The sequence below is a fragment of the Theobroma cacao genome, chromosome 10 (genome assembly GCF_053813885.1).
Source record: "Theobroma cacao isolate CCN51 chromosome 10, ASM5381388v1, whole genome shotgun sequence".
NCBI lineage: Eukaryota > Viridiplantae > Streptophyta > Magnoliopsida > Malvales > Malvaceae > Theobroma > Theobroma cacao.
This window is the reverse complement of record NC_142648.1, coordinates 23,944,689-23,972,688: the sequence shown is the minus strand read 5'-3', so window position 1 is coordinate 23,972,688 and position 28,000 is coordinate 23,944,689. Positions and strand designations below refer to the sequence as shown.

At 33.3% G+C, this 28,000-nt stretch overlaps 2 protein-coding genes across 9 annotated transcripts; one reads left to right on the top strand and one right to left on the bottom strand.

The window, feature by feature from the left end:
• Nucleotides 1-1,267: 1,267 nt before the first annotated feature.
• On the top strand, nucleotides 1,268-26,389 carry LOC18587046 (uncharacterized). 7 transcript variants are annotated; one of them, XR_016023165.1, is made up of 11 exons: nucleotides 1,269-1,698; nucleotides 1,864-1,918; nucleotides 2,256-2,291; nucleotides 2,383-2,427; nucleotides 2,930-3,013; nucleotides 3,236-3,301; nucleotides 3,981-4,019; nucleotides 5,284-5,383; nucleotides 5,678-5,828; nucleotides 6,650-6,799; nucleotides 26,039-26,389. XR_016023165.1 is itself a non-coding variant. In XM_018129438.2 (10 exons), the coding sequence occupies exons 1-10, from the start codon at nucleotides 1,493-1,495 to the stop codon at nucleotides 6,687-6,689; spliced, it is 822 nt and encodes a 273-aa protein (XP_017984927.2). In that variant the 5' UTR covers nucleotides 1,269-1,492; the 3' UTR covers nucleotides 6,690-6,967. The 7 variants fall into 7 exon arrangements, 1 of the variants encoding a protein (XP_017984927.2); XR_016023164.1 differs by lacking the exon at nucleotides 26,039-26,389 and adding an exon at nucleotides 8,845-8,971; XR_016023163.1 differs by lacking the exon at nucleotides 26,039-26,389 and adding an exon at nucleotides 7,115-7,248.
• SYP81 (syntaxin of plants 81) lies at nucleotides 7,238-10,378 on the bottom strand. Of its 2 annotated transcripts, none has more exons than XM_018129437.2 (7): nucleotides 10,146-10,378; nucleotides 9,951-10,034; nucleotides 9,758-9,862; nucleotides 9,008-9,148; nucleotides 8,321-8,563; nucleotides 8,062-8,193; nucleotides 7,238-7,531 (listed from the first exon to the last, which is right to left on the bottom strand). In XM_018129437.2, exons 1-7 carry the CDS (start codon nucleotides 10,221-10,223, stop codon nucleotides 7,388-7,390), a joined length of 927 nt encoding a protein of 308 aa, XP_017984926.1. In that variant the 5' UTR covers nucleotides 10,224-10,378; the 3' UTR covers nucleotides 7,238-7,387. The 2 variants fall into 2 exon arrangements, with proteins under 2 accessions (XP_017984926.1, XP_088658784.1); XM_088802658.1 differs by having other exon boundaries at nucleotides 9,758-9,858; nucleotides 10,146-10,174.
• Nucleotides 26,390-28,000: the final 1,611 nt, after the last annotated feature.

The window sequence follows — 28,000 nt, the reverse complement described above, 5'->3', positions numbered from 1 at the left end:
TTGACTTTGGACATTGCGTGACTGACTTTAAGCATTGCGTGACTAGTTTTTGATAAGATATTGTGTGACTAACTTTGGACATTGCGTGACTAACTTTTAGCATTGCGTGATTAGTTTTTGATAAAGCATTGAATGATTAGTTTTTGATAAGGCATTGCGTGACTAGTTGATAGGCATTGCGTAACTTGTTAGTAAGGCATTACGTGACTAGCTAATAAGGTATTACGTGACTAGTTAGTAAGGCATTGTGTGACTTAGGCATTACTTAAAAATTAGTCACGCAATGCCTAAAACCAATTACGTAATGTCTAAAAATCAGTCATGTAATAATTAAGTCATATAATGCCTAAAAATCAGTCTCGCAATACTTAAAAATCAATTTAATCAATTTCAATTCTTTAACTTTGGGGTTCTATGAATAAACAGATAAACTCAAGAACTTAAAACGCATACTTTTTTTTTTTGCTAAGCTATGAAATTGTGCATTTCATAAAAGATAGGTTACAAAACTCCATAACCCTCCAAAACAAGACAAAATAAATCCCTATGGGGAGGGCCTTGCTCACTCCTCTTATGCAAAAATAAAATATACTCCCTTTACAAAATATTCCTTAAACAATTTCAATTCAAAATCTCATAAAAAAAATCAAAATCCCAAACAAATATGCTTAACAATCATCCCAATCTCAAACACAATAAAACCGTTAATCACCATAAAACCCATCAAACATACTTTAACTATTTTTTTTCCTTAAGCCCATCATCTTAACCAATCTGATCCAACTCATCAATATAGGTATCTCCATCGCAACACACGTTTCTAAGCAAGTTATCATCAGAAAGCATCCAATTACCAAATTCATCATGCTGCCTCCAATCATCATAGAAGAGCAAAATCGCTGTTCATCATTCTTGAAAATCCCAAGATCCAATATTTAAAAAAATAAAAGAAAATAAGAAAGAGCTTGATGCATCTCTGAATAGTGAGATAGATAGTATTTGACCAGAGAGAGAAATCTAGATTTAATTTTAAAATTTTTATCTGGAGTACGAGATAGAGAAAATTGAAACTATTTTAAAAAGTATTATTGTCAAGTCATATAAAAAATTAATTAAAAATAATTAAAATTATAAAAAATTATATTTTTGAATTGAGTTTATAAAAAGATTATTTTTCACAATTTTTTCAATATTTAATTCTAAACCAAGCCAATTACACGATTTTATAAACAGCAGCTCAAATTACCCCTCCTATCTCCACCTTGGTCTTGGCGGTTAAGAAACCAGGACAAGAAACAGGAAGTAAGAAATATGGCTACAAACAGCGAGCTCAAATTACCCCTCGTATCTCCACCTTGGTCTTGGCGGTTAAGAAACCAGGACAAGAAACAGGAAGTAAGAAATAAGCCATAAGCAGGGAGTAGTTAGTTAAAGAATAGAGTCAGTTCAAAACCCAAAACCATAATATCTCTGTATCTATCTCAAAGTGGATATGGTTTTTACATGCACTTTGACTTGTCTTTCTGGAACTCAATCCCAAAGGTTATTGACTTGGAATAGTGTGCAACAACACTACTCTGCCCTTCCGTTGCCTCCTTATCCTTTCAAGCCATGTTGCTCTTCCTCTTCTCGTAACCATAATCATACTTTTTCTCTCATTCAAGACTGTGCTGTCATTGCTTGCCTTCGTGCCAATAGGCAACTTCTCTTCACTTTTTTGCTATCTTTGTATTTAGCATGTTCGTAACTGGGTTTGCTTTTATTTTCATATTTGGGATGATGGGGTTTTTTTCTTTCTTTTTTTTTTTTAATTTTCTTTGGGTTCTGTGACTGGGAACTCATTTTTCCCATTTTTGTATATAGTGCTGAGCAGGCAATGGAAGCTGCTCGAGCTGCGGTTAATGGTGGCATTGAAGTTGTAAGTCTTTGAATTTGTAATAAAACTCCTTCAGTTTAAAGGCAATTTCTTTCCAGTTTGTGGGCATGTTTTTTTTTTTTTTCATCTTTTTATAGTTTATGAAAGATATTAATTTAGTTTTACATCCATAATTTTGTATATTTTCATGTTTCCATTTTGCATTTAGAATTTTCTTTTTTACCCCAGAATTTTTAATTAACTACAATCCTAAGGTTAGTCTGGTGCATGCTTAACTCTTACATAGAATGGATTCACTATAAAACTTATCCTGAAATTGGATCTAGTTACGGTTTTACTATAAATGGACTTTTAAATTTGTACTTCTCCTGATTTGCAGCTGGAGATTGTTAGGTCAACCCCAGGAGTGTTTGAGGTTGTTCAAAAATCCAACCTTTCTTAATTTTCTGCCCAAATTTGCCATTTTGGATTGAGAATTTATATGCTCTTTTCCCATTATTGCACAGGTCTTGCAGGCTCTGGTTAAGAAGTATCCTACTAAGGCCTTTGGTGTAATGATCTTACTAGTTACTTTTAGATTCATGTACCTTTTTCTTTCCTGGAGCAGAAGCATAGGATGTTGCATATAAGTCATGAAAACTCATTTGAAGTTTTGGCCTGAGGAAGCAATGATGTGCTTGCGTGTGGCAAAGATCTATCTGTTGACTGTTAGTGTATCCAGTTATGTTGAAACTTACAATTAATTAGTCCTCATATATATGTTATATGAGTTATGCCATTGATGCCAAATGTGATTAAGAAAGCGTAGCCTTTCCGAGAGGTTCATAGCCATAAAGCTACTGGCTGTTGCTCTTTCAGTTCTATTGAGTGCATTAATTAGTGATAGATACAGGAAGAAACTTTCGTAGTTCCTAAATCTAGTTTAGCCACATATGGGCAGACCTATTCTGAAGATAGTGTAGAAGACAAGCTTATTGTCAATCTAGAGCACTTCTCTAGATTAATGTCAAATCACCTTTTGGATTATTTTTGAAGCTGCTAGAAATCTTGCAGGTTGGGACTGTTTTAAATGCTGAGGATGCCAAAACTGCTATGAATGCCGGAGCCAAGTTTCTTATGAGTCCTGCCACAGTGAAGGTATATGCTGAGAATTCTGAGATTATATCTCTATTTATGTTCATCTTTTAATACTGGGAGAATAATTCTTGAACCTTAATCTTTCTTTTCTCCGTTTTCTCGAATACTTCTTTGCCATTGTGGCCTTGCTTACATTTTGAAGCTCAGCCTAAGTACACATGTTGCTATATGTTTTCAGAGTTCCCTTTTTTGTCTGAACTAAACATTCTTAAATTTCTTCAGGACATTATGGATGATGTTCAAGATGCTGATGTTTTATACATGCCTGGTGTAATGACCCCAACAGAAGTAAGAAAATTCTTTTCCAGTTCATTTTTTAGGCTTAGACTTTTTAACCTCATTAACTTATTTAGCTTCTTTCCTTGCATTGATAATGGGAAAGTTGAAGTTAAATTCCTTGATTCTGTTTTTTTTTCGCATACGGTTTAAGATTTAAGCACTTATATGACACATGTAAGCACACACAACAAAAACGTGCATGCATCACCAGGACAGGTTTATGTTGCCTTCACTGAAAGCCTTGAACAACTTTGGTAGTATTGCATAACTACGAGAACTTTTAAGAAATTCCTATGTTTACTCCCTTATAAAATCTATTGCCTCACTTAAAAACTGAGCATATAGGTAATACTATCTACCATAAGTTTATAGAAAGTAGTTATTTTCTCAATTGAAAATCTAGTGACTTTTAGCTAACAATAACAAATTTCCTTTCCATGGGAATGCCTTTTTAACTAGGCAACAAGTTCCATTGAGATAGAATAGCAATGATTGAGCTTTTATATATTCAATCAAACACAAGATACAGACTAAAAATAAACTCATGTGAATGATAAACAAATATCAAAATTTTCACCACACAACAAGAAGCCTAGATCTGGCCCGAGCATGCATAAAGTACATATATATATATATATATATATATATCTTTTAGGGCACTAATTTGTGTTGAACTGTGACTTTTCAGATATTCTCTGCGTATAATTCTGGTGCCAAGATTGTCAAGGTGAGTCTTCTAGTCAATGTTTACTGGCATTTAGGATGTGGAAATTGATTGAAGGAATGATGACCATCTAATGGCAGGTGCCACAGCTGTCGTATACTTAATGAAATTTTACGTAAAAGGCTATCTTTAGTTGCCTCTTAAAATCAGTCCATAATATGAAAGCATATGCAGTTACACCAAGATAATATGAGTTCAATCTTAATGTGGCTAGTTATGTACATAGCTTGAATTGGCCTTTACACACATACTACTATTATAATTCAGTTGAAAGAAGAGACTTCATTTAAAGGAACAAATTGTGCACAAAAAGTTAGGGTGTTTTTAGAGTGGGATTTTGAGCAAAGACTACCCAAAAACTGTGAACGGGATCAATGATGGGCTAATTTACAGTTGGAATTGTCAGTAAGAATATCACAAGGACTTATCCAAATAAATAAACAAACATTATATGGATATGCCATGTGAATTTCAGAACTGATGAGAGATATGAACGTTTCAAGCATCTCTCTCTGAAGAGAAGTTTTTAGTTAAAGCTTAACAGTTTCCTTCTTGTGGATGGAGCTTTTGCATGTGGGGTTCCTTATAAGACAATACTTCCTTGAACACTGAATTGAGCTGTAGATGGAGGTCGATCTCTGGCTCACACAAACACTCCTTATGTTATTTGGAGAATTTATTTGGATTGTTTGATGGTTTTTGTTCATATTTCCATGTGTTTTGATATTTGTTAAAAGTAAAAATGGTGAAAAAAGAAGATTAATAGATCAAGCCATTGAAGACTATATTTGTTCATATCCATGATGGGTATCTGTTTTTCCAGAAGTTGCAGTCCTCGTATCATTTGCTTTGTGAGTGTTGTACCCACTGGAATTCGCATAGATGATATTTGTTAATAAGGGTAATCTCATACGATAAACATGCCATACATGAACTTATATCTATGGATGTGGATCAAGTTCTTACTAGCAGTTGGGTTACATACTATTAACCTTTATGTGAGGTTTGTAGGTTCTGTGATACACACACCCATACACATATGCATGCATACACATATAATCATTGTAACATGTGAAAGCTTACCTGTATACTGCACAGGGCACTTCTTTGATAAACTCATTTGGGATTGAATCATTTTCACTATACGTTTCATCTAACAATACTGAAGGGTTCTGTGAGTTTAGGTTGATATGTTGTGCATATTAAAAAAAAAGGTTCAAACCTAAACTTGGCTGATGAAGTTTTTCCCCTTTATATGGTTAAACAGATCTATCCTGTTTCTGCATTAGGTGGTACACGATACATATCAGCAATCATGAAGCCTTTTCCTCACATCCCAATGGTTGCTTCCCAGGGCATAACTATAGGTTGGTACTTTTGGCAAGCACGTTTTGTCAGAGTAATTTCAAGTAACTTCCCATTTGCAAACATACTCAAAGAAGCTAGCCCTTGAACAAAACAGATAGTGATTTATGGAAAATGACAATGCTTATCATCCTCTTCTTCATTCTTGCATTTCTTATAGTAGTGTGAAAACTAAACTTGCTATATATTAGAATATCTAATTGAGAAATGTCTGGGAATATCATTTAGTTTCACTTATATATATCTAAATTTGCTGCTTAATGAAGTGCTTGACATTTTTGTAAAACTTGATACAGATTCAGTAGGAGACTATATTGCTCAGGGAGCAATATCGGTTGTTTTATCAGATGCTATATTTGATAAAGAGGCAATGGGACGAAATAACTTCAATGCCATACATCAACTTGCCAAATCTGCTGCTTTGCAGGGCAAAATTGCAGTGGAATGGTGAGCTTTTTATGCTGTCTGTTCCGTATTAGTTTTAACATTTTCATCTATAACCTGTGAAACTGCTTTGCGGTCTGTCGATGTTCCAAAATCAAATATGTTTGCAGTTATGATTATCTAGATTCATATTTCTCTACTCACAAAGATTCAGATACCTACTTCCCCAGTTCCAGATATGTTGTTTCAGAAATTACAAATCTATATGCTAGCAAGTCTACCTTTCCCCATCATTTTTTATATTCAATTATCTTTTAAACAGGCAACTTTATAGTCTTCGATGCAAGTTTATCATTATCTTATGGTACCGGTTCAGATCAGATGCTTGGCTAAATGCATGGTCTTTAGTTTAGCATTAATTTTAGATAAAGTGGAGATTCAGCATCTATAGACTAAGGACAAATATAGTGAAATATCTGAATTTGGACAAGAAATCTAAGAAATCGCATGAAGGTTTTATATGCATACACATTTAGAAAAGCGAAGGCAGTCAACCCTATCCTTGTAGGTAGAAGTTGCTGGAATTTCTTGTTTATTCTCAGCTCTAAACAGATGGATACTCAACTCGGACAACAAACATAAAGATGTAACTTATAGAGAGTCTTATTCAACCTAGGAGTTATGCTTAAGACATTGGCAGACAGTAAGCCTGGTCTGTTATCTAGAGCTCTATTGTTATTTCTATACGGACATGACATATTGCTAAAACTAAAACTACATTGACAGATTTTATACACAATGCAAAAATATAAGGTTGTGTTCCAGGACGAAACAGTTCTATTGTCGCATTTGTTGTCTGTGCTTGACTGACCTGGACTTTGCAGGAAGAGGAATTGCAGGCTGACTTTTTTCCCTCACTCATAAGAGACAACTGTCATCTATATCATCTATACCAGACTACTGCTGCACTAGCACCACCAACTACATACCTTTGATATGTTTAAGCAAGGAATATCTTCTGACCACACAAACAGGTAAAACTATGTCATGTAGTCCATAGGCAGTATGTTTTCTTTCTGCACCATTTCTCCCCTATGCTGAATTATTCATTGATTTTTTTTTTGCATCAGCATTATGTTTCATGCTTTGGTTGTCATCAACATTGTTATCATCACAATTAATCCCAAACTCACTTACCCTTTCTTTCCATGTGGTTTCTTCTCATCAAAACTCACTTACTACTTCATGATATACTAGTCTGTTACCTGCAAGGCCGTGAACTCATTTTGAGTAGTCAGAGCCCAAGAGCATGATAATAATATACATGGGGTACCTGCTTTCTCTCTCAGCTAAACATATATGGAGGAATTTACCAACAATGCAACTCATGTTACCCAATTTATGTACAGTTGGCTGAGTTGTAACATCTTCAACCTTCTTCTTCATAAAGGAAAGGCAATTACAGTCGGAAAAATTCAAATTATTTTGCTTTAATTAATGTTAGATAGTTCTTTGAACTTCTTTGTTTCCATCCATCAAATCTACAAGGAAAGAAGGAGACTTTGTTCTTTTGAAAAAGAAATAGAGATCAGCCCACTAAAATGGAAAGAACTACTATATTTTTAATTATACCAGTCAAGAAACAAGATTGAAAAGGTAAGTACAAATAGAAAAAGCAAAAGAAAGGTCCTGCTGCCGCTATTCCGTTGGATAGCTTGAGAAAGCTCTTTATTACCGAGTTCTACATTTTTTGTGGCTTCAACTGCCTGCAAATAAGGCATAAAAATGACTGCATCAATAAAGAGATCGCATAAGAGGAGGAAAACTTTGGAAATTCAATGCTTAGAGCTGAAAAGAATGTGAAACACAATCTCATGCCTTAATTAATGCCTGATTCAGTGGCTATAATGAACCATCAGACCCTAGATGCTCCTCTATTTGAAGCGACTAGGGATGTGTGCAAAGTAAATCTATATATTTAACAAGACAAAAGGTATAGGCCAATAAAAAAAAAGAAACTTCGTTCATTTTGGACAAGAGTGTATCCACTGCCTTATTTTGCGATGAAAATAACATTACAAACTAGAATTACCATCTTAAATAGAAAATTCAACTTACATGATCAACTTATTAAAATCAGTTTCATAAACAGGTTTGATGGTATAAATTATATAAGTTTGAATGAACTAATAAAAAGAAGATGGAGAATAGGAGGTTATCGATGGTGCAGAAACATTAGCTAAATACATAGGCAGAGCGAAAAGCAAGTGAATGTGAAGGAAAATGTTTTTTGCACCTGGTCATAGAGATGTTCTATCTGTTGAGCTTGTTGCAGAACATGCGTGGACATAAGGTGATTCAGAGCAGACATCTCCACCATCTTAGTTTCCGTTTCTTGAACAGCATCTAAAAGACTAGTCAACTCAACCTACATAATAAGCAGAGCAGCAAACATATTCAATTTATTACAATTTCAAAAAATGAATTAGATCATTCATCGAAAGGCATAATAGAAAGAACCATATGGAATCTATCATGAAAAATATTCTGATTACCTGAAGGGCACGGGTTTCATTGTCCAGCAATTCCTGTTGGACTCTAAGAGATTCAGGTTGAAGCTCATTGGTCTCTCTGAGGTCCAAATTGACTGGTTTAGAGGTATCCAGAGAGTTTGAATCAACAACCCTCTTAAGTTTTCTTCTTGGTGTTGCTCTATTGATAGCATCTTGGAAGCGGATAGCTCTCAGCTGATCAAACTGTGCTGTCACTGAATGAAGTTTCTCACTTAAAATTAGAACCTGAATGTTAAGAAAGCAACACAAGTGTTAATTCATCAAGCTATCAACAACATTAACTTTTTTCTTAGAGAGAGGAAGAAATCACTACCATGCAGGAATAAAAAGTTATTTAGTGAAGAAATATAAAGGACATAAAGTATTACTACAGGAGAAGCTGAAGTTACCATGTAAAGAAATTAGAAGAAAAAGAAAAAAGATAAAGACTCTTGAATCTTGCTAGGGCCATTTAGCTTAGAAAACTGACTGAAAATTTACTCTTGTTGCTACATTGATGATGACAGAATAAAGGTACTATCAGCAAGGAGGACAATTAGAACAATTTACCACTGGAAGCCAGCAAGATCCAAAGGGTGAATCAATCAAAACAGGATAGACAATTCGAGCAGATAAACAAAGTCATATGATGACTCATTTCAATAAGCAAAAACAGGAATTTAACCTTACCACTCCATGTTTGTGAGCTATGGTATCAGCATTTGAGGTATCCCTGATACCAAGCCAGCCCTTTGAGGTTGCCTCTTCATCGTTTATGCTATTTTTGAGAACATCAATTTGATCCTTGCAAGCTTTAATAAAAGCAGTAACCTGTAGAAGTTTAGCTTAGTAACATAGGAAGTAAACAAACTAAATCCTCACAAGCATGCACCTTAATTTAATTGAAAAATAAATGGTTTCTTTGATAACCAGAAGCAACCAAAAAATGAAAGTAATCAAACACTTCCCATTGGTAGTTAACTGCTAAAATTCTAAAATCTAATCACTCCATTTGGCTTGGCAAGCACAAAACCAAAATGCTCAAATCACTAATCATTAAAGTTCACACCTATTCATCCAGTACAATTCAATTAAGCAAAGAAAACACAAAACCAGCCACAAATTCTTAACCTTTTAAGTACATATCCAAAGAAACAACTTTTACCAAATCAACTGCATCACCATCATTGAAAAACTTTGAGCCTGCTTAACATTATAGTTATGGTCCGGTGAAAACCACAAATTTACAATCCAACCACAATATCAAACTTAGCCTAATTAACAAAACAGATCAAACGCGCATTTAATTATCTTCAGACAATTGATTCGATCAGAAAAAACCCAAAAAGAAGAAGAATTCCACAAATTTATTAATCAAATTAAAGAATAGTTGACAATATTTTCTAGTATAACGTCTGAAGTTAAAACATAAAACATTACTTCTTGTTCAATGCTGTCCTTCTCTTGCTCCGTCGTCCGGTGAAGATCCACATAATCTTTCCGGTGCTTCGACATGAACTGATCCAAAGCTCCAATACTCTCTAGCTAATTACAAAGAAATCAAACATAGCAATTAACTCGAAATTTCTCCTTTCCGAAACAGTAAAAAAAATTTGAAAAATTCTGCAATTACCGTTTTGAGTGCAGATTTAGTGAACGGAGTCGTTTGCCATGGTTTATGGATTATGAAAGATGCCATAATTGCTGCCAATTTAGACTATCAAAGCAACAAAAAAAAAATCATACAAAATTAGAGTTCAAGAAAAATTATAAGATCGAAAGTTCTAAAAATTAGAACAACAAAAAAAGAAGAAAAAGGAAAATTTACCTCGCTGTAACCTGATGAAATTGCTGTGTGCCGTACAGCGTCTTTGAAATCTTCAGTTCGATCTCTGAATCTCGACATGTTTGTGATTTTCAACTGCTTCTCCAATTTCGTTGGGTTTTTCAATGTAGAGCTCAAGATTTGAAGCACGGGGCGAAGAAAAGAAACGACAATCTTGAGACCAAAAAAACGAAAAATGTGGGAGAAAAACTGAACAGAAAATAATAAGAGAAAAGGAAGAAGGTATTTACGTCAAATTTTAAATTAATTAAAATGTTAAATTATTTGTTTGATATAAAAAAGTTTTGACCGTTAAATGTATATTAAAAATATATTTTTGATTGATGTAATTAGGATATCGAATTAACTTGAAATTTTATACACATAATACTTCCTGAATCTATATAATTACTTGATAAAATTTTGAAATTTGAACTCGTATCCAAATACACAAACATTTCCCGTTAATTATCTGAATTTGTTTAAATACTTGATTTTGCCAATCAAATTTTAAACCCATAATAATTAAAAAAATCCTCAACTATTCTAAAAAAATTCAAGATATAATATCTAAAAAAAAGCTTTTAAATTGTAATTGCAAGTAATGTGATTGTAGGAAAAAAATATTACAATATTTGGTATACAAATAAAATAATAATTAAAATATTTGAAGATAACATTGCAACATTTGATTTACAAGTATTTTACTGGGAATGCAATGTTAATTTTAAAATTACTCTTATTTATTAAAATACAAGTTTAATATACTTATATTTTTTATTGTTAATTTTTATATAATATCATCTCTTAAATATATTTTTAATGTCATATATTTTATTTTTATTTTTTATTATCATTATATTTTTTATTTTATTTTTAATATAATTTTTTATATTATATATTTTATTTTAATTTCTTTTACTAATATTATATAAATTTTAATTTCTTTTACTAATATTATATAAATTTTAATTTCTCATTTTTATTTTATTTTAATTTCTAATTCTTATATTATATTTAATTTTAATGTTTTTTATTTTAATTATAATATTATAAAATATTTTTAACAAAATAATAAAGTTGAAGGGTAAAAATATCTTTAATAATATTACAGAGTGCAATATAATGTGATTGCATTAGTTTTGGACTGTAAACACATTATATCCCTTGGTTGTAATGTGATTGCATTGCAATCTTACATTGCAGTAGTCTGTTGTAAAACAAACACTGTAATATAATTTAATTGGATACATTGCAGAGAATGTGCTCTCACTTCCTTCATACCAAACGCTACCAAAGAGTAAGGTTCGAATCCTTTTTCCTCAATTAAAAAAAAAAAACCCATAAACTATTTAAGAAAATTCAAATAAGTCTTTATACTTTTATTGCTTTCAACTAAGCCCTTATACTTTTGTTTTGAACCAAATAAGCCCATGTACTTTTATTTTGAGTCAAATAAGCCCTTATGGCTAATATTAATTTAATCAAAATGTCATATATCAATTTCTATTGCATAACGCTAACATGACATGCTAAAAATCATAACTGACGATGATATGACATGCTAATATATCATAATTGATGATGATGTAATATTAATTTGACATAATAATATAATCATGTGATATTTTTTACTCTCCACATCAATGTCATGTTAGTGTCATATGTATATAAATTATAAAAGGTAAAATATCCTTAACCCCTAACTTTTAGCTATAATTCTACATGAGTCTATTAATTTTCGAAATGAACAATTCGTCTTAAAAGAATATTTTTCGTTGAACATATAAGTCCAACTATTAGTCAACTATTAATTTTTTTTTATTAGTTTAATGACATGTCAATAATTGAAAGACAATTTTACCTTTCATTACTTCTAAAAATTACCACTATATAAACTATAACTTTTCATTTTTAATTTTTTTCCCTATTGAAAAAAAGCTCTCCCTTACCTTTTTTCGTGATACGAATGCTAGGTTTGGCTTTAGCTATATCTCCCTCCCCCGGTACTTCGCACCCTCCCTTGCACCATAGACGCTCCCCAAGAGAGCATAGATCTTAGAAGGGCAGCTCCTCTAAGGAGTGCAAGGGGTGATCGACCGGTGTAAAGGAACGACGCTGATTGGCCTTAAAAAAAAGAGAGAGAAAGAATAAAGGTAATTTTTACGTTTCATACTTGCCCGTTAACGTCGTTTACATGTTTGGGACGAACTGTTTATTTTAAAAACTAATAAACTTATGTGAAATTATGACTAAAAGTTAGAGGGTTAGTGTGTTTTACCCAATGATTAATGGTATTAAAACTAATAGCAATTAGTCAATCTTTAGTCATAGGGGTTTGTTTGACCCAAATTGAATGTAATAAAAGAATAAGAGCTTATTTGAATTTTCTTAAATAGTTTAGGGGCTTATTTGAGCATTATGTCAAAATTCAACTACCACTTTATTCTTTTATTGTGTTCAAGTAAGTTTTTATACTTTTAGTTTGAACTAAATAAGGTAACATTTTGTATTTTACTTGAAATGTAATTGTTGGGACAATAACATTATATTTGGTATACATATGAAAGTGATGATTGTCGGGAATTGATTACTGAAAAGATTATATTGTAATGTTTGGTTTAAAAACACTTTACTAGGAATGTAAAGTGAATTTACAAAATTATCCTTATATAATGAAAATATAAAGATGAATAAGCTTTCATTTTTTAATATAAATATTTAACTTTTTAAACTTTATCCTTTGAAATAAGTAATAACATGAAAAAAGTAACATAATATTTGAATACTAATTATTTAAAATATGTAAAATTGCTATGTAATTATTTTTATAATAATATCTAAAGATATTGATATACCGATTTAGGAGTTGAAAAAATTATTGATAAGGAACTACATTAGGTTTTTTTTTTTCTATTTTCCCCTCAAACCAGCTTTTACTTCAATACTCAAGGGAAGGAAACAAAACTCAAGTGGTAATTAGACTTGACAATTTTGAACATGACACGAGAAGACACAGGTTAAACAGGTTTTGGGTTTAGTTTTAACGTGTTTCGTGTCTAATCATGTCTGACACGTTAAGAAACGAAAATTTTCGTGTCTAATCGTGTCTGACACGTTAAGATACGAAAATTTTCTTGTCTTAACGTGTCAGACACGACAAACACGTTTAAAATACGTTTAAACACGTTTACTTAATCGTGTTATTGTGTTTAATCGTGTTATCGTGTTTAAACGTGTATACGTGACACATTTATTAACCTATTAAAAATTAATAGTTAAAAACTATTTTAACCTTATATAAATAATTTTAATTAGTTTTTTTTTATTTTATAAAGGGTTTAATGTAATTATACATGCTCAACCCTAATTTTTAACTTTTGGTGATTATTTGATGTTATTATTATTTTTGTTTTATTATAATTATTTTTATAATTATAGATTTTAAATTAAAATAATAAAATTATATTTAATTGTAAATATTTTTATTTAATCGTGGTAAACGTGTTAATCGTGTTAAACATGTTAATCATGTTAAATGTGTTATTAATCGTGTCGTGTCGTATATTGACACGTTTAATAAACGTGTTAATCATGTTGTGTCGTGTTACACGTGTATTAAACGTGTACGTGTTTTAAATTTAAGACACGAATATTAAATGTGTCGTGTTCGTGTTTAGCCTTAACGTGTTTCGTGTCTGACACTTTTATGACACGTTAACACGAATTGCCAAGTCTAGTGGTAATAAAGGGGAACCTTATTTATATCGAAAAAAGCAAACAAGTAATGGCTACGAATCTATAATCAAGTCTATCAAAGCCCATCAGATCTTCGATAGTCGTGGAAACTCCATCGTCAAAGTAAGTTGTTGATTTCATTTTAGCTGTGCAATTTATATAACTATTAGCATATACGTTTCTTCGAAACAAATTTAATTTAGGAAAATAGATGAGTTTCCTACGATTAGCAAGAAAAAGAAAAAAAAAGAATAAGAAGAATAGGATTAGGGTAATGTGATGGACAATTTGGGAAAAAAATATGTAATTTTCTTTTTGCAAAGGGAAAGTTACTTTCCCTTTGTGAAGGAAGGGAATGTCATTCTCTTCTCTCATTGTAATCATATTATAATGGGATCATTTTACCATTTACTTTACACAAACCAAACATTGTAATGTGATTACACCTAATTAAATTGTAGGGAATGTTCCCCATTCACACAATACCAAATGTAAAACCTGACCCTATAAACACATGCCATGATATACATGCACTGAGTAGCATGTTATTACGCTAGAAAAGCACCTAAGAATAGACGAAACCCGATATTGTACCTAACAGTACAGTTAAATTGATTTAACCTCGAACTAGTTCAAATAGGAATTGTAGGATGAAATTTAATATTTATAGTCAAGGAATGACTAAAAATGATTGTTCGGAGTTCGAGGGTTCATTTGGGATAAAATAAAAAATTTTGATGTTTAGGGGTAAAAATCGTCATTTTGCCACCTAAGATAATAATTTGATCATGGAGTGAAATTTTTGACCAAGATTAACTATTTGGAGTATAATTTAATGATAGGAAGTGAAAAAGTTTAATTCTGGTGATTTCTGGAGTGTAGGGGCAAAAATCATAATTTTACCACCCGAGGATAAAATTTGAGATTTTGAGAGAATTTAGATCAAATTTGACAAATTGGAGAATGGTATGAGTATAAGGGATGAAAAATATGTCTATGGGCAATTTTCAGTTTTTTTTGGGCAAAAATATAATTTTTTACTTTTACGAGGGCAAAAGTGTAAATTTCAAAAATTACTCCACCGAAACTTTGGATAAGTCTGAGAATTTTATCTAAGCTATGAATTTATGGGACAAGTGTATGGTGAAAATTTAGAAACAAATGGATGAAATTTTAAAAATGGGCCAATGGGAAAGTGACACGTGGTATTTTTTTTAATGATATAATATTATTTTAATGAAAAGGCAGCCCATTTAAACCCCATTTTAAGTGCTGGCCGGCCATAAGGAAGAACAAGAGAGGAAATAGAGAGGAAAGGAAGAAAAAAAGAAAAATCAAAGAGAAACAAGAAAATTCAAAGGGAAAATCGCGAATTTCGTCCGTTTACGCGTCTAACAGTAAGATTTTTCGATTTTAGCTTGATTTCTACCTTTCCTATGCCTTTATTTCCATTGGGCATGCTTGAGGAGAGAGATCAAAGAGTGACACCCTGTGCTGGCCGAAATTCAAGGGGGGGAATTTTGGAATTTTTAGGTTTTGATTTTTAGTTAAATTGATAATTTTAGTTAGTTAAATGTGTATAGAAATTAAATTGGGCAAGAAAGTATGAAATTTTCATAATACCCACTCTTGGCTGGATGTTCAATGTTGTCCAATGATGATGAATTGATTTTATTCTAAGGAAAATGAAGAGAAAATGATGAAAAACGATTAAACGTGATAGAAAAACAAAGTAGAAAATTAACTGAGTTAATGTCCCATTTTTGGCAGAATTTTCCAAGAAAGAGAGTGAGCTGATTTTGGTGATTTTAGAGGGATATTGGCTGATAATTAATGGTTAGAAATGTTGGAGAGAAAATGGGACAATTTAGAGCTAAAATGGAGCGCATTAGCAATTTATTGAGTAAAGTGCCAAAAATAGGTTAATACAGCGTTTAAGCCATTTTTGGCTATTGCATTTCATACCATGCATTAGTATAGGATTTAAGTCAAACATATAGTGATTTAGCATTAATGTGATGAATTGTGTAAATTTTTGCAATGTGTCTAGGAGGAGAGCCTTCTAGAAAAGGCAAAGAAGTCATACCCGATGAGTAGTGATCGGGGCGCTTAGAAAGCTTTTAGTTTGTACAAACTGTGAGTAAACTTATTATTATTGTAAATTATCTAGAGTTTATTTTTAAATGCCCTTTATGTATTTTTTGAAATGAAAACGAGATTAAAACGGGATTTTTGATGTTTTAGGAATAAATGTGACAAATAAAAATATATTGTATTGATTATGAAATTGAGTAATTGGAGGATGCAAATTGACTTGAAAAATATATATTTTCCTAGGAATGGCTTATGAGAAATGAGTATATGTGGCTATATTTTGTGAGTGCATTGAGAAATTTATGTAAGTTGTTTTTACTATGCAGGCTGGATAAATAAATAACAGCCACGTTATACTGTCGAAATTTTATTAAAATTGGTGGGTTAGTCACTGTAGTGACGGGTTTTCGTGGACTGCCTATTAGAGGGGCACGGTAAACCCAGTTATATAGTTATTCCGATTGTAGAGGCGAGGAGGGTAACTCCCGGGGTAGTATTAGAGCTCACTTCACGTCGAACCCCCACGTGAATGTGTAACTCGGCCAACGCCAAGGGACAGTTTGTTTTAAAAATAAAAATGTGTTTCACGTGTGAATATTTTAACACCCTTGGCAGACTCGATTAGATGCCTCGGCCAAGGTATCCCCAAGGATTAGTTTTGGCTTGAGCCTTGTTTTAATAAAAGACATAAGCCTTAACAACTGTTTTGGTAAATTACAAATATTTTATGGTTTAAGAAATAAATTGAAAACATTATGAAATGGGTTAAAATTTGTTGTTTAAACTTGCCTCCATTTTACTCGCATTTAGATATTTATGATAATGTCTGTTTACTCATTGCGATTTTATAATCTCACCACCCTCCTTTCCACCCATTTCAGGTTCAGTATAGATTGTAGATAGCTTATCTCATCGAGGACTACCATTGGATCTGCATTTTTAAAACCGTAGGTTCACAGTCCTCTTTACTTTTGTTTATTCGGGGGCCCTCTTGTTATTGTAAATTAAATTAAATATTTTAGCTTACTGTATTTCAGTATGTATAAATTTATTTAGCTTTTACGCTATAAAAATTATTCACGTATAACTCTATAAATATTGTTTTATAAGAAAATAGAATATTTCCCTTAATATTTCTTTTATTTTCTTATTATATTCAAATAACCGTAATTTCATTTTAAATGAAGATTTTAGACTTTTAAACTCATTTTGAATATAAATTATGTGTTTTGTACTTGTATATTACGTTTTAGCCAGTTTCAAAATTTTTGAGAAAAAATGACCAAGATACCTTTGTGTGGCGAAAATTTTATTTTGATTGTTTTTTATCTAAAATAGTGTATATTCTCTAAAAACTCGATATTTAACAACGATTGCTCACAGGAAAGGAAAGAAACTGATATGTAAGCCTTACGAGGTTCTGGTTGGCATTCTGGATAGTGAGTGTCAATCGGGACGTCGCGACGATTGTCATGGGCCTGAGGGAGGTTTCGGGTCGTGACAATTCTATTGGTATCAGAGCTTTTGGTTTTAAAGATAAGAGTTTTTGGTTTTAAAGTGGTTTTAAAAATTTACAATATCAGTGTGGCCCCGGATTAAGTTAGATTAGGTTGAATAGAATGCATGCATTTTCATATAGAGCCTAAGGTTCCCTAAGCTTGCTCGTTTTCTCTTATAGATTATTATGCCTCATCGACGCGGACGCCCACCTCTCACTAGATTGGTTGGGAGGGGAAGAGGTCGTTCCCAACGTCATCAACTAGATGCAGTAGGGGAAGAATCGACTGCGTCTACCATTCGGGTAGCACCTACTGCTGAGCAGGCCGATAGTCCTCCACATCCTCCACCTCTTCCTCCACCTACTGGTATTCCCACCATGCCTACTGAGGCAGCACAGGCATTGACAGCTTTCTTTACCGCAATGGCTGGTGGAGCTCAAACTGGTCAAGTTCCACCTATAGTACCACTAGTTACTCCTTTAGTTCCACCACCGGTACAGGATGTATCCATTTCCAAGAAGCTAAAGAAGGCTAGACAGCTCGGTTGTGTGTCTTTCGCGGGTGAGTTGGATGCCACTGTAGCAAAAGACTAGATTAATCAAGTTTCAAAGACTCTCTCTGATATGAGATTAGACGACGACATGAAGCTGATGGTGGCTACGAGATTATTAGAGAATAGGGCTCGTACTTGGTGGAATTTAGTGAAGTCCCGTTCCACTACTCCTCAGACGTGGTCCGATTTTCTCAAGAAATTCGATGGTCAGTATTTCACTTATTTTCATCAGAAAGAAAAGAAGAGAGAATTTTTGAGTTTGAAACAGGGGAATCTAACTGTAGAAGAGTACGTGACTCGTTTTACGAGTTGATGTTATATGTGCCGAATCTGGTGAAATTTGAGCAGGATCAGGCTAGTTATTTCGGGAAGGGCTCCATAATGAGATTAGAGAGCGGATGACAGTGACTGGTAGGGAGCCACATAAGGAGGTGGTACAGATGGCTTTACGGGCTGAGAAGCTCGCGACTGAGAATAGGAGGATTCAGACTGAGTTTGCAAAAAAGAGAAATCCTGGTATGTCTTCTAGTTAGCCAATAAAAAGAGGCAAGGACTCAACGATTTCAGGGAGTACTACTTCTGTTTTTGTGACATCTCCTCGACCTCCATTTCCACCATCACAACAGAGACCTTCGAGGTTTAGCAGATCTGCTATGACTGGTTCTGGGAAGAGTTTCGGAGGTTCTGACTGATGCAAAAATTGTGAAAATTATCATAGTGGGCTATGTAGAGGGCCAACAAGATGTTTTCAACATGGACAGACGGGTCATATTAGGAGTAATTGCCCATGGTTAGGACGAGCCACGGCAGTTGCATCATCTTCACCAACTCACACTGATATGTAGAGGAGAGATTCTTCTAGGTTGCCATCGAGACAGGGAGTGGCCATACGGTCCAGTGTGGAGAGTAATACCCCGGCACATCCATCTTCGAGACCACAGACTCGTACCTCGACAAAAGTTTTCGTTGTGACGAAAGATGAGGCACGGGTCCGACCTGGAGTAGTGACAGGTACTATGTCTTTATTTGATAAAGATGCTTATGTTTTGATAGATTTTGGCTCAGATAGGTCTTATGTAAGCACCATATTTGCATCAATTGCTGATAGAAACCTGTCACCATTAGAGGAAGAAATTGTAATTCACACCCCTTTAGAAGAAAAGCTAGTTAGAAACAGTTGTTATAGAGACTGTGGGGTAAGGGTAGGCGAGGAAGAATTTAGGGGTGACTTAATTCCTCTAGAGATCCTGGATTTTGATCTAATATTGGGTATGGACTGGTTAACTGCACATCGGGCGAACGTGGATTATTTCCGAAAGGAAGTTGTTCTTCGAAATTCGGAGGGAGCAGAGATTGTGTTTGTAGGGAAACACCAAATATTACCGTCCTGTGTAATTTCGGCCATCAAAGCTTCGAAATTAGTACAGAAAGGGTATCCGGCTTATTTGACATACGTGATTGATACTTCAAAGGGGGAACCTAAGTTAGAGGATGTCCCGATAGTAAGTGAGTTTCCTGATGATTTACCGGGACTGCCTCCTGATCGAGAGCTTGAGTTCCCTATTGATTTACTTTCGGGTACCGCACCTATTTCTATCCCTCCATATAGAATGGCTCCGACAGAGTTGAAGGAACTGAAAGTCTAGTTGTAAGATTTAGTGGATAAAGGTTTCATTCGCCCTAGCATTTCTCCTTGGGGAGCACCAGTTCTATTTGTCAAGAAGAAGGATGGCACTCTTCGATTGTGTATTGATTATCGTCAGCTGAACCGAGTGACCATCAAGAATAAATATCCTTTACCTCGGATAGATGCTCTGTTTGATCAATTACAAGGTGCTATGGTATTCTCTAATATTGATTTGAGATCTGGGTACTATCAGTTGAGGATTAAGGAGCAGGATGTACCCAAGACTGCTTTTAGGACGCGTTATGGGCATTATGAGTTTCTGGTGATGCCGTTTGGTTTGACTAATGCCCCGACAGTTTTTATGGATCTTATGAACAGGGTGTTCCATCCACACTTGGATAAGTTTGTGATAATATTCATAGATGATATCCTAGTTTATTCGAAGAATGGTGATGAACATGCAGTCCATTGGCGCATTGTGTTGCAAACTTTGCGCAAGAGACAACTCTATGCCAAGTTATCTAAATGTGAATTTTGATTGAAGGAAGTGGTTTTCTTGGGACATGTGGTGTCTGGAGCTGAAATTTATGTCGATCCCAAGAAGATTGAGGCAATCTTACAATGAGAGCAACCGAGAACGGTAATTGAGATTCGTAGTTTCCTTGGCTTAGCTGGTTATTACCGGAGATTTGTTCAGGGATTTTCTTTGATAACAGCTCCTCTGACTCGTTTGACTCGTAAAGGAGTTAAGTATGAGTGGGATGATGTTTGTGAAAATCGATTTCAGGAGCTAAAGAACCGGTTAACCTCCGCTCCCATCTTAACACTTCTTGTTAATGGAAAAGAATTTGTGGTATACAGTGATGCATCTAAGTTGGGATTAGGGTGCGTATTGATGCAGGATGAAAAAGTAATAGCTTATGCTTCTCGACAATTGAAAAAGCACAAGACGAATTACCCTACTTATGACTTGGAGTTAGCAACAATAGTCTTCGTATTGAAGATTTGGAGACATTATTTATATGGTGAGCGTTGTCGGATTTTTATTGATCATAAAAGTTTGAAATATTTGCTCACCCATAAAGAGCTTAATTTGAGACAAAGACGATGGTTGGAGTTGATTAAGGATTATGACTTGGTGATTGATTATCATCCGGGAAAAGCAAATGTTGTAGCGGATGCCTTAAGTCGTAAATCCTCATCGTTGTTAGCAACACTTCGGAGTTCTTATTTTTCAATGTTACTTGAGATGAAATCTCTAGGGATCCAATTGAATAATGGTGAGGATGAAACCCTACTTGCTAGTTTCGTTGTGAGACCTTCATTGTTGAATCAGATCAGAGAATTGCACAAATCTGATGATTGGTTGAAACAGGAAGTTCAAAAGTTGCAAGATGGAGAAACTAGTGAGTTTAGACTCAGCGATGATGGTACTTTGATGCTTAGAGACCGAATTTGTGTCCCTAAGGATGATCAGTTGAGACGAGCTATTTTGGAGGAAGCTCATTCTTCCGACTATGCTTTACATCCCGAAAGCACCAAGATGTATCGGACTATTAAAGAAAGTTATTGGTGGCCGGGTATGAAACGAGACATAGTAGAGTTTGTAGCGAAATGTCTCACATGCCAACAGATCAAGGCGGAGCATAAAAAATCATCAGGTACTCTTCAACCTTTACTGATTTCGGAATAAAAGTGGGAACACGTGACTATGGATTTTGTTTTGGGACTACCGCGGACACAGAGGGGAAGGGATGCAATCTGGGTGATCGTAGATCGATTGACTAAGTCCGCTCACTTTCTAGATGTCCATAGTACATACTCTATTGAAAAGCTGGCTCAGCTCTATATAGATGAAATTGTGAGGCTACATGGAGTTCCCGTTTTTATAGTGTCAGACCGAGATCCTCGATTCACTTCTTGATTTTAGTCAAAATTTCAAGAAGCTTTCGGAACCAAATTGAAATTTAGCACTGCTTTTCACCCACAGACAGATAGTCAGTCAGAGAGGACTATCCAGACCTTGGAGGATATGTTATGGGCTTGTGTCATTGACTTCATTGGGAGTTGGGACAGACATTTGCCATTAGTGAAATTTGCTTACAACAATAGCTTTCAGTCTAGCATTGGTATGGCACCGTAAGAAGCTTTATATGAAAGAAAATGTCGTATTCCATTTTGTTGGGATGAAGTGGGTGAAAGGAAGTTAATGACTGTGGAATTGATCGAGCTAACTAATGACAAGATCAAGGTTATACGAGAGAGGCTAAAGGTAGCCCAGGATAGGCAGAAGAGCTATGCAGATAAACGGAGAAAAAACTTGGAGTTTGAGATCGATGATAGAGTTTCTCTTAAGGTTTCTCCTTGGAAAGGTAATAATCTGAATACTTTGTGGTATTAAGTTTTATTTGATTATATTATTGTGGTAAATTATGGTGTTTTATTGGATAATGAGTGTCAATCGGGACGTCGCGACGATTGTCATGGGCCTGAGGGAGGTTTCGGGTCGTGACACCAAATGCACTCTAAAGGTTAACAAATTATCATTAATCAAAATACCATTTGTCATTGTATGCAATGTGATGGTGATATGTCATAATGAATGATGATGTAGCATGTTGATGAGATATGATGACATGACAATGTGACATTCTCATCCTCTATGTCAATGTTATGTGGTATAAAAATGACAAGTGATATTTTGACTAACAACAGTAAGTCAACCATTAGTTATATAGGTTTATTTGACCTAAAGTAAAGGTAAAGAGACATAATTAAACGTAATAAAAGATAATGACTTATTTGAGTTTTTTTACATAGTTCAAGGGTCTTTTCAAGCATTATGTTAATTTTAAATTTATATGTTCACTAATACCCAATTAATCCACAATCAAAATTAAAAATTGAAAATTAAATAGAAAATTAAAAAGTAATATATTCTTAAATAAGAGGGAAACAAAGACAGTATAATTATGAATGCAAACTCAACAATCACAAAGCACTATCCCTAGATTGTAATATCAGAAAATTCTAAAATTATGAAATTTAGAACCCCAGTAGTCTCCCATTAGTTGAAATCCTGATAGTTGTGAAGTTCATTGTTTGGATAATCTACTGAATTAGTCAAATTACAAGGAAAAAGGGGTAACAATAATTTAGAATTACAAATGGTGATAATGATTGTCATAACGTGTAAGTCTGAGAACTCAACCACTCAACATGAAATGCAAGTCACTGCTGATCTTTTGTTTAGGTGTGGTTGGGCACATATTTGAATCTATTTTTTTTTACTGAGATTTTAAATTTGATTTAAGTTCATTTAAACATAATTTCTGGTTAATGAAACATTTTTAGGGTTGGGGAGTAGGCTTACGCATATGGAAAAGTAATATAACCCTTTGATGCCCATTCAAGGAACGATACTAGTTAACCATGTGTTATCCTATTTAGCCTTAGTTACTAGTTTCTAGTTTGCTTTTATTTCCTTTAATTATTTTTTCTTTTCATTTTGTTTACCTATTATTTGAATGTTAGCAATTTTTCAAAAGTCTTCTCAACACTCTAGTAGGACTTAAAAAATTATCCTCACTTCAAGAGTATTCAAGAAAATATGCTTATTAATTTTCTTGAAAATGCTCTATTGTTGAACCTATTTATCATTTTACAAGAATGAGTCATGATTTTAAATATTATATTTTTTAAACTTTTATCAATTTAATTATTTTAATTTTTTATTATAATTTTTTACACTAATTATCAATTTTAATAGATAAATGAAAGTATATTGAAAATTTTTCTACATTCGCCCAACAATTTGGTGGAACCTAGGAATTTTCCTTCACCTAAAGATTCTCTCGAGAAATACGTCTCTACAATTCTTGAGAAAATCTCACCATCAGAAATTTTCATTCATGAGTTGGATTAGCATTAATGATGATTAAAGAATATTTCCCTTAGAAGTTTGATCTACCATGCCCAAGTGTTGTAATTATCCATATATAAAAGATCTTCATGGAATAAGATGCAAGCAAATGACATACATTAGGCATAGGAGCACAATTACTAAACCTTTCGATAGACACAACGGAATGAAGGAGCATCTACATAAGTTAAATTTGATATCGACCAACTAATTCTACCATCTTGGATTGATACAAGACTAGCTTCCTATATAGAGATCTTAGATGTAGTGAATCATGAGGAAAACTTGTTCCTTTAACAACCTTTATTGCGAAAAGATTGACTATATATCGAATAAATCTCATCATCTAGACACCCTAGAAATACATGCCAAGCCAACCGCTTGATTAACAAAGCCATTAGCTTATGCTCATGATTTGGGTACTTAAGAGGATCGTTTATTGTTGAACTACTGTGAAATCCCACTCTAATGTAAGATGCATGTTTCCTGTTGTGAGCTTTTAAACTGAGTTTTAAACCAGGAAAAGTTTGTATTTTGAGACATTAATATGATTTGCAAAGTTTGGTGGGAAAAGGTATCTAAATGGATAGGTTTTAAAAGTAGTTTTTGCTTATTGGAGTTTATTTATAGATAGATGTCCTTCATTTATCGATATATACAACCTTAAAAAGTTTTTGAAAGAAACTAATGAACATCTATTTAAACATGTTCATCATTTATCAATAGATTGACCCATTTATCGATAGATGAGACAAATTTATCAATAAATAGCAACTCGAGGGTTTTTAAAATAAACTTGAAAGCCATCTATCGATAAATGACCCTGATCTATCGATAGATGATGTTGTTTTTTTAAAAAATAAAAGGCATAAAAATGTATTTTCATGCCTCAAACTATAAATATCTCACATTCTATTAGGGCTATTAGCTCTCTACCGATTTTGGAAGGTATTTTGTCAACTTTAAGACCCTTTCAACATATTTTCAACTCAAATCACCGTTTTTGAACGATTTGAACTTGGTTTTGAGTTTTAAAGTAGAGGTGATATTTTTCATTATTGAAATCTTTAAATATTGGATTTTTAACTTTGAAAATATTGTATATTGTTCCAAATTTACTGTTTTCTATAAACTAAAGGATTTGGATGGATTTCCTGCTTGTTTAGAGCTCATCTAAGGTAAGGATGATATATTTATGAATTTTTTGCATATGGGTATTCGTAGAACAGTGAACTTAAGCTAGAAATTAGTTTTCAAAGAATCTGAATAGATTCAGAAAAGCTTAGAATGCTTAGTACTTGATTCCTAGATTGATTATTGATGATAAGAATTATTGAATGTTTAGGAATGATCGAAACTCTAAAGGAATTTCTGGAGTAGATTTGTGCTTGATTATAGAGGTCAACTTTCAAGGTGAGTGAGTACACCACTTTCGAAACTATTTGAGTATGTAAAGTTGAAAGCATGGTTGAATGATTTGATGGATTATTGAAGAGCATGGTTTCCATAAATATTTGATTAAGGAAAAATATGTTTATAGATGAGACAATATTTTGAAAATGTATAAGTAAATATCTTACTATGTACTAGTTTTCAATAAGTGAGGACAAGCCCTTTCAATGTTTTGAACAATTTCCTTGATTACTCTGGCCTTTGGGCTAATGTGGGTAACAAGATATTTAGTTGAGAAAGTGATTGTGGATGATTAAAAATGCACTTGAATTTTAGTATTGTGAATGTGGATTGAAAAGGTTTTCACTTTTCTATGATTCATGTGATCAACATGATTTGCTATTGATGCATGATCTTGTATGAAATATTGATTGTGTTGTGATTAGTTCTAGTCCCAGTGTGGGGGTAAGAATACCACAAGGTTAAGTTTGGCCAATGTGCCACTTTTTCCCTTTTTTGTATGTTGGCTCTAGCCTTGGTGTAGGGGTAAGAATACCACAAGGTTAAGTTGGGCATCATACAACTTTTCCCTTTGTTATGAATCTTAGTGTTGGGGTAAAAATACCATAAGGATGAGTTAGGCGAAAATACCCATTCTCCTTTTAATTTGTTTATGAATTGTATTGATGTGTTATTTGTATATTGGCTATTGTGATGCTAAGTTTGATGATTGATGATTATTGATCTATTTAGAAATGATGAGAAGATTTGTTAAATTAATGATACATTCTTGATTTTAATGTTTGATGTTGAAGTTGAAGGTTTGAGGATTACCTTCTATTATCTCCTTGTAAATGTTTTGCACATTAAGCTTGCATATAGTTATTATATTTCATGCATTTTGAGTTTGTAAATGTGTTTATGGTTGTTGAAAGGATTTATATGATTATCATGTTGTTTTGCTAATTATGGTTTATTGTAAAGCTTTTCTCCTTCAGCTTGTTCCCTTTCTATATTCACTCTCAGAGTCTTTGTGACTCACATGTTATTTTCCCTCATTTTGTTTTATAGATCAATTCCATGCTTGACTAAGCGACTTGTGGAGTAGAAACCCAACTCACTTGTGGTAGGTGTGGTAGAACTTTCCTTCAAGCCTTTTAGTGTCGTTACACTCCGCAGTGTGTCAAGTCAAGTCATTTAATCATTATGTTGATATTGAACTTGGTTATGTAAATAGTGTTGATATACTTATTTATGTTTCCACATATTGTGTTGAACCCCATATATGGGTGCATGAGAATGATAAAACTATGGTGGATGATCCATAGTAATATAAGCACAGGATGCATGTCGAACCACAGTTATTTTCAACATGTGAATATTTATATGAAATGTGACAAAAATCACACCTTATGTTGAGAAGTTTCGTAATGTGGTGGCCTTGATGAATTAATTGCATATTTATAATTGTTGTTCAATTAATATGTGAATTCAAAATATGACTATCCCATCCAATATTGATTTAAGCTTGGCTTGGGCCTAGTGGTTATACCCATGTAAGTCTATGCACCAATCATGATTCCTCTAAGTAATAGAATGTGACAACTACTTATAAAATAACCCTATACAATTGGAAAATCATGCAACTTTTGAAGTTCTACTTTAACACTTTAATAGATCAAAAAAAATTCTTAAAGATACTCATTTTCTTCATAAAGTTCGATAGAATGAAAATCATGTCTCCCAATACAAGGAAGTTTTAAAAGAATAACACATTTTTCAAAGTAAAAGTAGATTCCCCCAAACTGTAATCATAGTATGAGAAAATGTGTTCCATCTTGTGAGAACAGCACGCCATGCATCCATCCGTTTCTCTCATATGCTTAGTTGGGAAGTGACCTATATAACATTGAGTACTTTCATAGTCGAGAGGACTTTAACATGTGTAGAATTCTTTAACACCTTGTTTACCCACTCATCCTTGCCATGAACAAACTAAAAATATGTTTAGTTCGCGGAATGAAATAGGGTGGGAATGGAATGACCATTTTGTGAGAATAGAATATGAGACGAATAATTATTATATAATTTGTTTCATGAGAATGGAATAGGACATGAATTGCCATTATGACTTATCCTAATGTTTGGCTGAAAGGAATATTTTTAGGAAAAACTAAGGAATAAGTGATAAATGACAAAAATACCATTTATTAGGATATATGAATATTTTATTTTTAACCTTTACTTTTGTTTTTAAAATATTAAAATATTAAAAATCTATAATTACAATTTTAAATATTAATTTTTTAGAATTTATAATTAAAACTTTAATTTAATTTTAAAATATAAAATATTAATTTTTTTTTTTTTTTTGTTTTTCCATTTTAGTATTTTTATTTTTGTCTTTTCTTTCTTCTCACTGGCCGACCACCAAAGATGTGGTCAATGTAATCAAGCACTGATCTGGTGCTCTCTATGGCTAGATCTAGTCGCTAGAGTGCCAAACTTGTATTTCTTGTGATCGTTGCTAGTCGTGAAATGCCGAATCTAGTCGTAGGTATCTAGTGGAGAAGCATTAGACTCGGCACTTCATGTAGCTAGATCTAGCTAGGGAGTGCCAAATTGGCATTTCTCGTGGTTGGATATGGTAGGGGAACGCCAATCGGCATTCCCTGCAATTAGCATCAGTGTCGCCATCACCCTTTGTTAAAGACTTTAGAGAAAAAAGAAAACAAGTAGAAGATGGGTAGAGAGAAGGAAAATATGAAAAATGAAGAAACTCTATATTATATATATTATGGTAATTTTTAAATTTATTTAAGGGTAATTTTGTCTAATAAAATTTTTTATCTATTCCCCTATCTTTGGAATAGCAATTATCGAGGTCCCCTTGGTAATGGCTATTCAAGTTTCTTTAGGAATAACCATTCTTGTGAAGCAAACAAGTTATGAGAAGGGCTTAAGAATATGGGGAATGACTATTCAATTCCCCCCTAACCAAACATGTTGTAAAAGTTAGAACCAAACACATTG

What these genes read in the sequence shown, in the direction of transcription:
- LOC18587046 (XM_018129438.2), top strand. Translation starts at nt 1,493, where the DNA reads ATGGTTTTTACATGCACTTTGACTTGTCTTTCTGGAACTCAATCCCAA. An exon ending in CTGGTGCCAAGATTGTCAAG is followed by an intron (nt 4,020 to 5,283) that starts GTGAGTCTTCTA and finishes ATGGTTAAACAG; the next exon opens with ATCTATCCTGTTTCTGCATT. An exon ending in GGCAAAATTGCAGTGGAATG is followed by an intron (nt 5,829 to 6,649) that starts GTGAGCTTTTTA and finishes TGGACTTTGCAG; the next exon opens with GAAGAGGAATTGCAGGCTGA.
- SYP81 (XM_018129437.2), bottom strand. Translation starts at nt 10,223, where the DNA reads ATGTCGAGATTCAGAGATCGAACTGAAGATTTCAAAGACGCTGTACGG. An exon ending in CTAAATCTGCACTCAAAACG is followed by an intron (nt 9,863 to 9,950) that starts GTAATTGCAGAA and finishes CTTTGTAATTAG; the next exon opens with CTAGAGAGTATTGGAGCTTT. An exon ending in ATGAAACCCGTGCCCTTCAG is followed by an intron (nt 8,194 to 8,320) that starts GTAATCAGAATA and finishes CTTATTATGTAG; the next exon opens with GTTGAGTTGACTAGTCTTTT.